The 13,136-nt window shown below is 42.2% G+C and overlaps 3 protein-coding genes across 3 annotated transcripts in view; 1 reads left to right on the top strand and 2 right to left on the bottom strand.

Moving 5' to 3' along the window:
• Nucleotides 1-7,110, bottom strand: part of LOC117940718 (C-type lectin domain family 6 member A-like) — a 15,887-nt gene extending 8,777 nt beyond the window's left edge. Inside the window, exon 1 of the mRNA XM_034865897.1 lies at nucleotides 7,107-7,110. Coding sequence (XP_034721788.1) covers nucleotides 7,107-7,110 — 4 coding nt within the window. The remainder of the gene's footprint in view (nucleotides 1-7,106) is intronic.
• LOC117940720 (ankyrin repeat domain-containing protein 9-like) lies at nucleotides 6,537-8,611 on the top strand. Its single transcript, XM_034865899.1, has 2 exons — nucleotides 6,537-6,616; nucleotides 7,653-8,611. Exon 2 carries the CDS (start codon nucleotides 7,666-7,668, stop codon nucleotides 8,485-8,487), a length of 822 nt encoding a protein of 273 aa, XP_034721790.1. The 5' UTR covers nucleotides 6,537-6,616; nucleotides 7,653-7,665; the 3' UTR covers nucleotides 8,488-8,611.
• Nucleotides 8,612-10,775: 2,164 nt separating this feature from the next.
• The window catches only part of tecpr2 (tectonin beta-propeller repeat containing 2), a 34,568-nt gene continuing 32,207 nt past the window's right edge, over nucleotides 10,776-13,136 (bottom strand). Inside the window, exons 23-24 of the mRNA XM_034865896.1 lie at nucleotides 11,466-11,673; nucleotides 10,776-11,217 (exon numbers count right to left, since the gene is read on the bottom strand). Coding sequence (XP_034721787.1) covers nucleotides 11,066-11,217; nucleotides 11,466-11,673 — 360 coding nt within the window. The 3' untranslated portion in view covers nucleotides 10,776-11,065. The remainder of the gene's footprint in view (nucleotides 11,218-11,465; nucleotides 11,674-13,136) is intronic.

Below are 13,136 nucleotides of genomic sequence, written 5' to 3'. Positions count from 1 at the left end.
ACTACTACAAAGAACTGCTACAGACTACACATTTTTGTCTATTTTTGTTATTGCCACTCTTCATTCCAACCCCAACCGTGCCCTCTAGTGGTCGTGGATTTTACCGGTCTAGGCTCCAGGCCTAGTTACACTCACAACTTTTTCCAAGACAAGCCCGGGCCCTGTGGATTCAACTCTTCCTCAATTTATGTTGTGATAGGTAATAGAAAAAGAATGGCGAATAAGCACTTAACTGCAAACTTAGCAAATTTAGCATCCATTCCTCGTCAGCTACAGCCTGTCCCAAAAAATGAAAACACACTAACACTAGCTTCACTAAACGTCAGGTCTCTGGCAGGAAAATCATTTTTAATCAATGATTTTATTAATAATCACAATCTAGATTTTATGTTTTTAACTGAAACCTGGTTGGACCATAACAACAGCGCTGCTGCTCTCATTGAGTCAGCTCCCCCTAACTTCAGTTTTATGAGCGAAAATAGAGTGAAAAAGAAAGAAGGTGGAGTCGCCATTTTGTTTAATGACTCATTACACTGTACGCAAATTTGTTATGGAAATTTAGCTTTTTTGAATATGTGGCTCTTCAGTTAACCCTCTGAGCCCTGAGGCCATTTTTACAGTTTATTGTCCGTCTGGATTTATTTTATAAAAGCTTGTAAAACATCAACCCTGTTGTCTACAGTCAAGATATGAACATAATTTCTTTTAGGACAAACTGGGTTATTAGAATATTTGGGTTGCAGTGGGGTCACTTGAATGTTAAAAATGGTTGTAGGGCCTTAAAGATGAATAAATAAATAAAACGGAACATTGTGAAGAAATAATAATTATAACTTATACAGTTGACAAAATAAATGCATTTTTTCAAAAAAAGTCAAGACGCTTTTGCTCTCATGACATTTACTTATGCCAATAATAATATAATATTGTCATATTTATTGACATTACACCCACAGCAATGCTACAAAAGCAAATGCGTGTCTAAATAGTGCACCTCATGGCCTTCCATACAGCCTAATGGTCTTTTTTTCCCTTCTGGCTTTCTATACAAGAGGATGACGTTGTCTCCCATATATGGGCATACTGGTGCCTTAGTTTCCGGAAACAACAGAGAGGAGACACGGAGCAGCGTTCTAGCGGCAGAAATAAGCCAAAACGCAATGAATTATGGACATAAAGTGGATTAATCTTGGATGTAACAGTGTGGATTTAAAGCCCAAGAGGCTGAAGTTCAAGACTGGATAGAAAATCCCCTGTAGAGGCTAGTAAGACCCGCAAGAGACCTCCGTTACCGCTAACTCGTCAGGATTTAAACGCAACCGGTGGCAAGTCAATAGCTTGTATGATTTAAAAATGATTAAATTATGAATCAGAGGTGCTTTTTTACTCGTGGGCAAGTGTCTCGCGTACAGAGGGTTAAGATCTTCCCCTCAAGCAATATTTCTAAATATCTACAGGCCACCTTAATATTGTGCAACTTAATTGATGACTTCACTGAACAACTGTCTATAATCTGTATTAACTTTGATTGTGTAATCATTGCGGGTGATTTTAACATTCATGTTGACAACCCCCAGACAACCCCCAGGGACCAAAGAACTGTGTTGTGTTGTTGAGAACTATGGACTGACTCAGCATGTGACGGAGCCCACGCACAATAAGGGGCACACTCTGGACGTGATAGTCTCCAAGGGTCTGAACATTTCCAAGGGTGTGGTGACTGACGTTGCTCTCTCTGATCAATCCTGTGTTTTCATTAACGGCTCTATCTCTGTGCCCAAAAGTGTCCAAACAAAGATAATCAGAAAACGGTATATCACTGAAAACACCAGTGACACATTTATTCAGCTTTTCTCCTCCACAACCCCCCCGCCCCTCTCTTGGCTCTCAGTGACTGAGGTTGGAGATCATTTCAACTGTAAAATTACAAAAGTCATTGATGCCATTGCGCCCACTAAGGTCAAAGTTGTCTCTGGAATTCCATGGAGAAATGTCCTACTGGTGAGAACAGAAAAAAGAGAGTGTAGGAAAGCTGAATGAAGGTGGCAAAAAAACAAATCTCCTGGTAAATTATAACACCTATAAAGAGAGACTTCACATTTATAATTTGGAACTGAGGAATGCAAGAAGGTCCTTCTTCTCTGATATTATCTCTAGAAACAATAATAATTCACGTGCTTTGTTTGCTACTGTCGATAGGTTAACAAACCCTCCAGGACCAGTAGCATCTGGACTTAGGTTAACAAACCCTCTAGGACCAGTAGCATCTGAACTTTTATCTACCAAGGTCTGCAATGACTTTCCCTCCTTCTTCAAAGATAAAATTCAGAAGATTAGACAAACAGTCAGTGCCTCCATATCAAGTCCAGGATATGTGTTGTCACAGTGTTCAAGCAAAACTAGTTCCAATATGACAGAATTACATACGATCAACCATACAAACCTGGAGGACATTATTCAACATCTGAAAACCTCGACCTGTTGCCTTGATATTCTACCAACTGGAGTTTTCAAAAAGGTTTCCAATTGTTTGGCTTCTGATCTTCTACAGATTGTGAACACGTCTCTTGTTTCAGGAATCTTTCCACAGGCCCTGAAAACTGCAGTAATCAAGCCTCTCTTAAAAAAGAACAACCTAGACAAGTCACTAATGAGCAACTATAGGCCGATATCAAATCTTCCGTTTTTAAGTAAAATCATTGAAAGAGCAGTTTTTGAACAACTCAGCCATTTCTTGTCACTAAGCAACAGTTTTGATACCTTTCAGTCGGGTTTCCGACCACACCACAGCACTGAGACGGCTCTTGTCAAAGTATTTAATGACATCCACCTTAACACAGATAGTGGCAAAATTTCAGTCTTAGTATTACTTGATCTCAGTGCTGCATTTGACACGGTCGACCATGACATATTACTAGACCGATTGGAAAACTGCGTTGGCCTTTCTGGCTTACTACTGAACTGGTTTGAATCCTACTTAAAGAATAGGGATTAATTTGTGTCAATAGGTAATTATACATCAGAGCGTACAAATATGACGTGCGGTGTTCCGTAAGGCTCCATTCTGGGGCCTCTTCTGTTTAACATCTACATGCTTCCACTGGCTCAGATTATGGAAAACAACAAAATAAGTTACCATAGTTATGCGGACGACACATACATTTACATGACTTATCGCCAGGGGACTATAGTCCAATACAAAATCTGACTAAATGCATCGAACAAATTGTCAACTGGATGTGCCAGAAATTTCTGAAATTAAATGAAGGAAAAACTGAGGTAGTTGTTTTTGGAGCAAAAGAGGAACGATTAAAAGTCTGCGCTCAGCTTCAAACAACAATGTTAAAAACAACGGACAAAGCGAGAAATATTGGTGTAGTCATGGACTCAGACCTGAATTTTAACAGCCACATTAAGACAATTACAAAGTCAGCCTATTATCACCTTAAGAATATATCAAGGGTTAAAGGACTTATGTGTCAACAGGATTTAGAAAAACCTGTTCATGCCTTCATATTCAGTAGACTTGACTACTGTAACGGTGTCTTTACAGGTCTCCCTAAAAAATCTATCAGACAGCTACAGCTGATTCAAAACGCTGCTGCTCGGGTCCTGACTAAGACCAAGAGACTGGATCACATCACTCCAGTCTAAGTCTTTACACTGGCTTCCTGTACCTCAAAGAATTGATTTCAAAATACTTTGCTAGTTTATAAATCACTAAACGGTTTAGGACCAAAATACATTTCTGATCTGCTACTACACTATGACCGCCCCAGACCTCTCAGGTCATCTGGGACAGGTCTACTTTCTGTCCCCATAGTCAGAACTAAATAGGGTGAAGCAGCGTTCAGTTTCTATGCTCCTCAAATCTGGAATAAACTCCCAGAAACCTGCAGATCCGCTGCTACACTCAGTTCTATTAAATCAAGGTTGAAGACCTTTCTTTTTGATGTTGCCTTTCTTTAAATGATGATATTCACTTCTTTGATGTTTAATTTCTTATACTGCACTGTAACTTTTACTCTTATTTTATTTTTAACTGTTTGTTCTTGTGTTTTATCTGTTTTTATTTTTAACTGTTTTTTTTTTAACTGATTTTGTGTAAAGCACTTTGAATTGCCCTGTTGCTGAAATGTGCTACACAAATAAAGCTGCCTTGCCTTGCCTATAACTTTCTTGTTTAACTTTTAATTCTCTTTATGATCAGTGTGATTTTTTTTTTGTTTAGGTTCTTTTTTTGTGTGTGTGTGTGAGTTAGAGAGAGACCCACAGAGAGAAAAAGAGAGAGAGAGAGAGAGAGAGAGAAAGAGAGAGAAAGAGAGAGAGGGGGCGACCACTAGAGGCGTCCTCTAGTGGTCGTAGTAGTTTTGACCCTAACCCCATATTTTTTCATTTATTTGTTTATTTGAAAAGGCGACAATGTACACTGATCAATATTCAAAGCAAATGTAAGCGTACCCGAGTTAGCCGTAGGCTAATTTTCATCGGCAGTCCCCTAGCCAGATGTTAGTAGGCATCCTAAAATAATAAACATCCTAAAATAATAAACAGTTATAATACAATGAAAATAATTATACAATAGACAAAAAGTTAAAAATTACAATGTTAAATCACAACAATCGAATGAACAAGATAAGCAAATAAAATCTAAAATAGATGATACAGTTATTGTTGGTGGATGGGACCAGCGTCAGTGTTGACAGTGTTGATTTTCAATCATCCATTTCTTAACATTACTCTTAAATGAGTAATAGGATGGGGACTCTCTAATTAATGGTGGTACCGACCCTCTTTATGTGGGTTTTTAAGGCAAGGTTTGAGTCTAAGTGCATTCCTAAATACTTGTATTTTGAGACAACCATTAGTCTGTGTCCTGAAATCGAAATGTCTTGCTCTGCGTCTATGCGGGAGCCTTTGGTAATGAACATACAAACTGTTTTTGAAACATTCAGTTGCAAACAACAGTGGTTAAGCCAGGATGTAACTTTCACTAGCACATCTGTTAGCTTGATTGCAACCTCTTCAGCAGTCTTACCATGAGTAAAAATAACTGTATCATCAGCATACATTAAAATATCACACTTTCCACAAACAGAGGGTAGATCATTAATATATATGCTAAAAAGGGTTGGGCCAAGTATGGATCCCTGCGGGACCCCGGTGGAAAGATCAAGTGGGTCAGATGTATAGGTACCAATTTTGACATGTTAAGAGCGGAGTGAGAGATAAGATTTGATAAGGTTGACCAAGCTTGAAGAGAAATTGAATTTCAGTAATTTATACAATAGGATGTTATGATTAACTGTGTCAAATGCCTTCTTTAAGTCAAGGAACACAGCCCCAATAACCCCCCCCCCCCTTTATCCAGTGATGCCTTAACTTTTTCAATGAAATAACATGTAGCTGTTTCAGTCGAATAGTTGGCCCTGAATCCAAATTGCATTGGGTGCAGTGAAAAGGAGCTATTGTTGAGATGGTCAATGATTTGTTTGGTAATCAGTTTTTCAGATATCTTGGATATTACAGGTACAACACTGATCGGCCTATAGTTGGAAGTCAGTAGCGGGTCACCACCTTTAAATACAGGGGCCACAACAGCAGGCTTCCATGAATCTGGAAACCATCCTTGGGCCAGTGAAGTATTGATTATGTGTGTTAGTGGGGTAACTATTGAAGAGCTGATCTCTTTCAGCACAAGTGTATCCATACCATAGACATCCTTAGCCCTCGAGGGTTTAAAAGATTTAACTGTTTTTATAACCTCATCCAGTGATACTGGTCTTAGTGTTAGTGCTGGCTCTGTAGTATTAGCAGTACATGGATTATTTTGTTGTATTGTAAAACTTTGGGCAATAGTGTCTACTGACTCAGCAAAGTATTGATTAAAGGCCTGTGCCACGTTGGTCGGACAATTCAAAATTGTGTAATTTGCTTTTAGTACAATTGGCTTAGTTATACTAATGTTTTGACCGGTTAATTTTTGAATCTGACTCCATATGGCTTTTGAGTATATAGGTTTCTAGTGGCACCCTCTAGTGGTCGTAGTAGTTCTGACCCTAAGCCTATATCTAGGTTTCTAGTGACGCCCTCTAGTGGTCGTAGTAGTTCTGACCCTAAGCCTATATCTAGGTTTCGAGTGGCACCCTCTAGTGGTCGTAGTAGTTCTGACCCTAACCCTATATCTAGGTTTCTAGTGATGCCCTTTAGTGGTCAAAGTAGTTCTGATCCTAACCCTATATCTAGGTCTATATCCATCATTACTAACCCAATAACCAGCATATCCATCATTAATAATCCGCATCACCACCATTAATAAACTGTATATCCACCATTAATAATCAGCATATCTATCATTAATAATCAGTCCTGTGACCGAGAGTCTGCTGACGGAGGTCTCCGGTTGTTTTTAAAGTTGAGGCCGCTATGTTCGCTATGCAAGACACTTGATCCCCCCCCTCTCCAAAAACAAACGTCCACACACGGAGGAGGGTGGAGGGGGGTATAAAGGACAGACACAGCTGAGGACGGGGGTTTGACCGAGGGACAGACAGACCGAAACGCTGCAGGACCCAAACACCAAGACCGCTTCGTCTTTGGGATTGACTTCAGACAGGTCATTATATTATTATAAATATATATATATATATATATATATATATATATATATATTATATCTATCCCTTATATCTATATATCTTATATATACATATCTATCTTAAAACTATCCTATATCTATCTTATATCTATCTATCTTATATCTATATCTTAACCTTAAAAATGTTCTGTCAACATTGTCAGAGCGTCCATCAGCTGATCTCCACGGAGACACGCTGCAGAATTGATCTAAATAACATTTCTTCTTTCATTTTCCTGCTCTGACGGTTTGTGGATTTCTGCTGAATTCACCCAACGTTCGAGGTCTAGGCGCCTCATTTGCATATTTAAAGATACAATTTCAGACAAAATATCAAACTGATCATTTTCCATCTCTAGTGTCTGTTCCTAAACACTTAATTATATTAACCCTCGTGTTGTCCTCGTGTCGTCCTTGTGTTGTCTTCATGTTGTCCTCATTTTATCTCCATGTCATCTTCATGTTGTACCCATGTCGTCATTTATTTTGTCTTCATGTTGTCCCTATGTCGTCTTCATGTCGCCCCCCCATCAGTGTTATTTTAAATTTCCCAAAATAAAAATAAAAGCTTTTTGCCAAGTACAAATCTCTACTTTCATTAATTTTGGGTCTTTTCAATTTTATACCATTGTAAAACAAACTGAAGTGTTTTTGAAATAGTATTGAGTAAAAGTTGACATATTCCAGTCTGTGATTATCCATTAACACCCATTCCTTTAATTTTAGTCTAAATAATTCATAATTTCTGCTTTTCTAACTCAAACGTTAGGTTTAATTTCCTATAAATGGGGTTTATTTACCATAAATTCAAAAAATAACTGGAAAACTAAAGTTAATAAGTTAGTGTTAAGTAGTGTTGAAAACGTCAAAAAAAGTGACAAACATTGAAAAAAGGGACAAAAATGTAAAAATAAAAAAAAAAACGTTAAAAAGCATAAGTGTTCATTTTCAACGTTGACATGAAGACAACACAAGGGTTAACAAATGAATCAACGTGTCCTCCCTGTGTCTGCAGGTGTCCGGGCCCCATGCCGTGGTTGCTGTCCTCTGCGCTGGACCATGTGTCCTCGTCCCCGTCCCAGCGCCAGTGCGAGCAGACGTCCTTCTCCTTCTACTGCGCCGTGCGGGAGCGGCTCCCCGCCTGGCTGCTGGAGGACATGCGCTGCATGGAAGTCTTCAGCTGGGAGGACGGGCGCCCGCGCGCCTTCCTGCCGTCCGATGCGCTGCTCTACGCCCTGGTGCACGACCACCAGGACTACGCCCGCCACCTGCTGGACACATTCTCCGTGAGCGCGCTCCGAGCGTTGCGCTGCAGCTTCTGCAGCCGCCGCAGCAGCGGAGCGCCACACCTCCGTGTGGCCGTGCGGTATGACCGCGTGGCGGTGCTCAGCATGATGCTGGCGGCGCTGCAACGTGCCGATGCGCTGACGGACCACCTCGACAGCTGCGGTGGCTGCTCGCATGTGGCGGACGCCGGGAAGACGGCAGTGCAGCTTGCGGTGGAGCTGTCGCGCCCCAATTGCCTGCTGCTGCTGCTGGCGCGCGGTGCCCGGCCAGGTGCCCTGGATGCCGCGCTGCAGAGACTTGGGTCCTGCGAAGAGGCTGAGCGCAGCGACGCCCAGCGCTGCCTCGACATCCTGCTGCTCTTCCTGCCCGAGCCGGCGACGCGGTGGCAGCTGCAGGACGAGCCGAGCCGCTGGCAAAGCCTGCTGGGAAACAGAGTGTTCAGCTGGCTGAGTGGCCTGGCCCCGCCCCCCCTGCTGCTGCAGGCCCTGCGCTGTCTGGCCCGGTCCGGCCCGGATCAGATCTGCATGCTGCCGGACTTCCTGCAGCCACAGAGCTGGCAGTGACCTCACAGGTCACCACGGAAACCACACCGTAGGACTGCTGCGGTTGGACAGTGAAATGTAAATAAAGACTAAAAACTGAACAATGATGAGTCGGCTGCGCCAACGGGCTTTAGGACCCTGAGGAGCCTGAAGGGGTCTAGAGATATAGATAGATAGATAAAGTATATATATATATATATATATATATATATATATATATATATAATGCATTAAACAGTATTATGAATGTGTGGAGGTGACATAGTGTATATACAAGTGTAAAATAAATCAGTTTCTTTCCTTAATGCAAATAAAACATAATTTAATAAACATTTGAAGGTGTTTGTTTGTAAATAGATTTCCTCCCCTCCTATGCCCTCGGGTCCCAGACACTACGTTGTAACCGACCCTAACCCCTCAGGTCCCAGACACTACGTTGTAACCGACCCTAACCCCTCGGGTCCCAGACACTACGTTGTGACCGACCCTAACCCCTCAGGTCCCAGACACTACGTTGTAACAGACACTAACCCCTTGGGTACCAGACACTACGTTGTGACCGACCCTAACCCCTCAGGTCCCAGACACTACGTTGTGACAGACCCTAACCCCTCGGGTCCCAGACACTACATTGTAACCAACCCTAACCCCTCGTGTCCCAGACGCTACGTCATAACCAACCCTAACCCCTCGGGTCCCAGACACTACGTTATTGGGGTTCTCCGATAATCTAAATCAGGGACCCTGAACATCTCGTCTCTTGCTGTTTAAACAGGTTTTTATTGAGTTAATGAATGAAATGTCACAACAGGTGAGTTTAGTTTACACTGAGCTGTCATTGGTCGGCAGATATGCCCAACCAACCAATCAGCTGACATCAGGTTACATCTGCACAGTTTTCCATGGAGATGCTGCTAAGGACAAGGAAGAGTCAATGTTTAAAATCAGAGTTTTTAAAATATAAATCCAGTTCAGACATTAAACCTGAAGCTCTCGATCAGAGTCCATCAGGGTCTGTTATAGTCCATCAGAGTCCATCAGGGTCCGTTACAGTCCATCATGGTCTGTTTGAGTTCATCAAGGTCTGCTAGAGTTCATCCGGGTCTGTGAGAGGTCATCTGCCGCTGTTAGAGTCCATTGGGGTCCGTCAGAGTCCATTGGGATCCGTTGGAGTCCATCAGGGTCCATTAGAGTCCATCAGGGGACAATAGAGTCCATCAGGGTCTATTAGATACCGTTAGAGTCTGTTAGAATCCATAAGGATCCTTTAGATACAGTTAGAGCCTGTTAGAATCCATCAGGGTCTGTCAGAGTCCGTCAGGGGCCAATAGAGTCCATCAGGGTCTATTAGATACCGTTAGAGTTTGTTAGAGTCCATAAGGATCCTTTAGATACAGTTAGAGCCTGTTAGAATCCATCAGGGTCTGTTAGAGTCCGTCAGGTTTTATTTATAATCTTCTTTAAAGTTAAACTAGTTTCTTCTTCAGCAAACACAGATTATCACATTTACATTTCTACAGGTTTCTCATGAATCAGATTAACCCAGATTAACCCAGTCTAACCCAGATATTCCCAGTCTAACCCAGATTATCCCAGATATTCCCAGTCTAACCCAGATTATCCCGGTCTAAACCAGATTAACCCAGATCATCCCAGTGGGATCCGGGCTGAGTAGAAAATAAGATTCTAAATTTCGCTCGAAGTCAGAGAATTAAAACTGAAGAAGAGAAACAGAAAAGAACAGAATAGAAAAGAGATCAACTTGACTGTTGTCCCTGATAAAAAAAACTAAAACTAAACCTTTAAAGTCATTGTTTGGGACCAGACTGATCTGGATTTAATCTGTATTAGCATATCTAGAACTAGTCTGAACCAGTCAGACCAGTAAGAACCAGTCAAACCATTCTGAATCAGTTTGACCCGCTGGAACCGGTCAGACCAATCTGAACCAGTCTGACCAGATGGAACCAGTCAGAACCAGTCAGAACCAGTCAGACCATTAAGAACCAGTCAGACCAGTCTGAACCAGTTAGAACCAGTTGGACCAGTCTGAGCCCCTTCAAACCAGTTTAAAGTGGAATAAACTAAACTGAAGACAATTTGAAATGTCCCTTTAATCTCTATGTTAAGAATCAGAAAGACCAGAATGGAAAAAACGAGTCACCCTGGATTTCCACCAACTGTGTGCCCCCCCCCCCCCGCATGTTTGCTCCTTTCTCTCTCTCTGCTGTCTGTCAAAAACAAATAACCCTAACCAGTCTGACCCATTCAGACCAGTCAGAACCAGTCAGAATTAGTTTGAATCAGTCAGAACCAGTCAGAGTAGTCAGACCAGTCAGTCCAGTCAGACCCAGTCGGACCAGTCAGAACCAGTCGGACCAGTCAGACCAGTCTTAACCAGTCAGTCTCTTTGTCCCTTCAGAGTAAAGTGCTTCCTGTTTTAAATAAAACAAAGTCTCAGCTCCCTTCGTTTCCCGGCAGCCGCCTGGGTTCTCAAAGAAGTCATCTCACCGGCCTGCACTTCCTGCTTCAGGATGAAGATAGCAACCAGAAAGTGGTGTCACTGTGACATCACTGCCTCCCCAGCAGAGGTCAGGGGTCAGATGAGCTCCCATTCGTCATCGCCGTCGTCTGCACTGAGGGCATGGCCAGATGGGGCAGGTCTACAGGGGGCCTGTGGGAGGACTTTTGTCAGGCGACGGGACAACCCGCCAATCGGAGTCACCGCCCACAGCTCGTCCTCCGCAGTCACTGCAGACACAGAGACACGGTGCATTCAGGGGCTTTTGGACACGTGGGACAAACAAGGTTCGGAGTGGAGAAATCACGAGACAATCACAACAACTTGCTTGTCACAATTGTCAACATGGCGGAAAACCTTTATTAACACTAAACCAAAGTTAAAGACTATGTTTATGTCCCCAGTGTTAGCATGGTTAGCTTAGCATAAACCAGTCTGAGCAGTCTGAACCAGTCTCACTAGTCAGAACCAGCCTCACCAGTCAGCCAGTTGGTGTTTCCAGGGATCTTCTTCCAGTAGTCCCCGGCAGGGTTCCGGTCCGAGACGCCGTAACGCCGAGCCACTTCTCCGTTAGCACACCGCACCCAAACCGTCCGGGAGCTGAGGACCAGCTGACTCACGGCTAACCCTGGAACACACACATTAATTAGATATATATACATAATATATGTATGTATGGTTTGGACCTGCCTTCTCATTCAAAGTTTTTTCTTTATTTTCATGAGTATTTACATTGTAGATTATCACCGAAGGCCTCAGAACTATGAATGAACACATGTGGAATTATGAACTTAACAAAAAACTGTGAAATAACTGAAAACATGTCTTATATTCTAGTTTCTTCAGAGTAGCCCCCCCCCGCCCCTTTGCTTTTTTGATAGCGCTGCAAACCCTTGGTGTTCTCTCATTGAGCTTCATGAGGTAGTCCCTGAAATGGTTCCCCCCCCCCCCCCAGTTGGGCCTTGTCAGGGTTAATTAGTGGAATTTCTTCCTTATTAATGGAACTGGGACCATTAGTTGTGCTGTGCAGAAGTCAGGTTGATACACAGCCGACAGCAGAGATGGGAAGTAACAAAATAAAAATACTTTGTTACTGTAATTAGATAAGTAGATTTTTCTGATATTTTTACTTTACTATTTAATTTTGTGGCAAATTTTTACTTTTACTTCTTACATTTTAACACAAATATTGCTACTTTCTACTCCTTACATTTTACAAAATTGGCTTGTTACCTTAGTTTTGTACAAGAGGTCGTCATGTCGGAGTAGCGCGGACACGCGCCTCACACTGCTGGGGGGGGGGGGAGGCGCCACAAGGAGTAAAGAAGTGAGAGAAAAGAAAAAGAGACTAGCTTTCCGGAGGATAATCAGCTGAGATTGTGTGTGTGCCTCTTTGAGAACTGTAAGTCATATAATTCATGTTGTCAGTTCATTTAAACCTGTTGTTGGTCTATAGTTCTGCAAATTTAAAGTAAGTTAGCTAATGATTTTGGTGTGTTCTTCACCTGTTAGCTGTTAGCTAGTGGTTTTGGTGTGTTCTTCACCTGTTAGCTTTTAGCTGTTAGCTAGTGGATTTGGTTTGTTCTTCACCTGTTAGCTGTTAGCTAGTGGTTTTGGTTTGTTCTTCACCTGTTAGCTGTTAGCTAGTGGTTTTGGTGTGTTCTTCGCCTGTTAGCTGTTAGCTAGTGGTTTTGGTGTGTTCTTCACCTGTTAGCTGTTAGCTGTTAGCTAGTGGTTTTGGTGTGTTCTTCACCTGTTAGCTGTTAGCTAGTGGTTTTGGTGTGTTCTTCACTTGTTAGCTGTTAGCTAGTGGTTTTGGTTTGTTCTTCATCTGTTAGCTGTTAGCTTGTGGTTTTGGTGTGTTCTTCACTTGTTAGCTGTTAGCTAGTGGTTTTGGTGCGTTCTTCACCTGTTAGCTAGGTTGCACGTTTTCAAAGCTTTCACCAGCTTTATTGTCATTAGTTTTTTGTTTATTTTTTACCGAACGTTAGATACTGTAATTCAATTGACAAGTGGATGGAAACTTAGCTAAAGAGAAGTTGTCTCCATTTGTGTTTTAACAGACACACCTGGGGTGAAGTTAGAAACCAGAATCAGATTTAATCCAGTCCTAATCTAGTCCTCAACTTTCACATCAATTCACTAGAGA

The sequence above is a fragment of the Etheostoma cragini genome, unplaced genomic scaffold (assembly GCF_013103735.1).
Source record: "Etheostoma cragini isolate CJK2018 unplaced genomic scaffold, CSU_Ecrag_1.0 ScbMSFa_3110, whole genome shotgun sequence".
Classification (NCBI taxonomy): Eukaryota; Metazoa; Chordata; class Actinopteri; order Perciformes; family Percidae; genus Etheostoma; species Etheostoma cragini.
Note: the sequence above shows the minus strand (reverse complement) of the source record. Positions and strands in the feature narration are given on the sequence as shown.

What these genes read in the sequence shown, in the direction of transcription:
- LOC117940720 (XM_034865899.1), top strand. Translation starts at nt 7,666, where the DNA reads ATGCCGTGGTTGCTGTCCTCTGCGCTGGACCATGTGTCCTCGTCCCCG.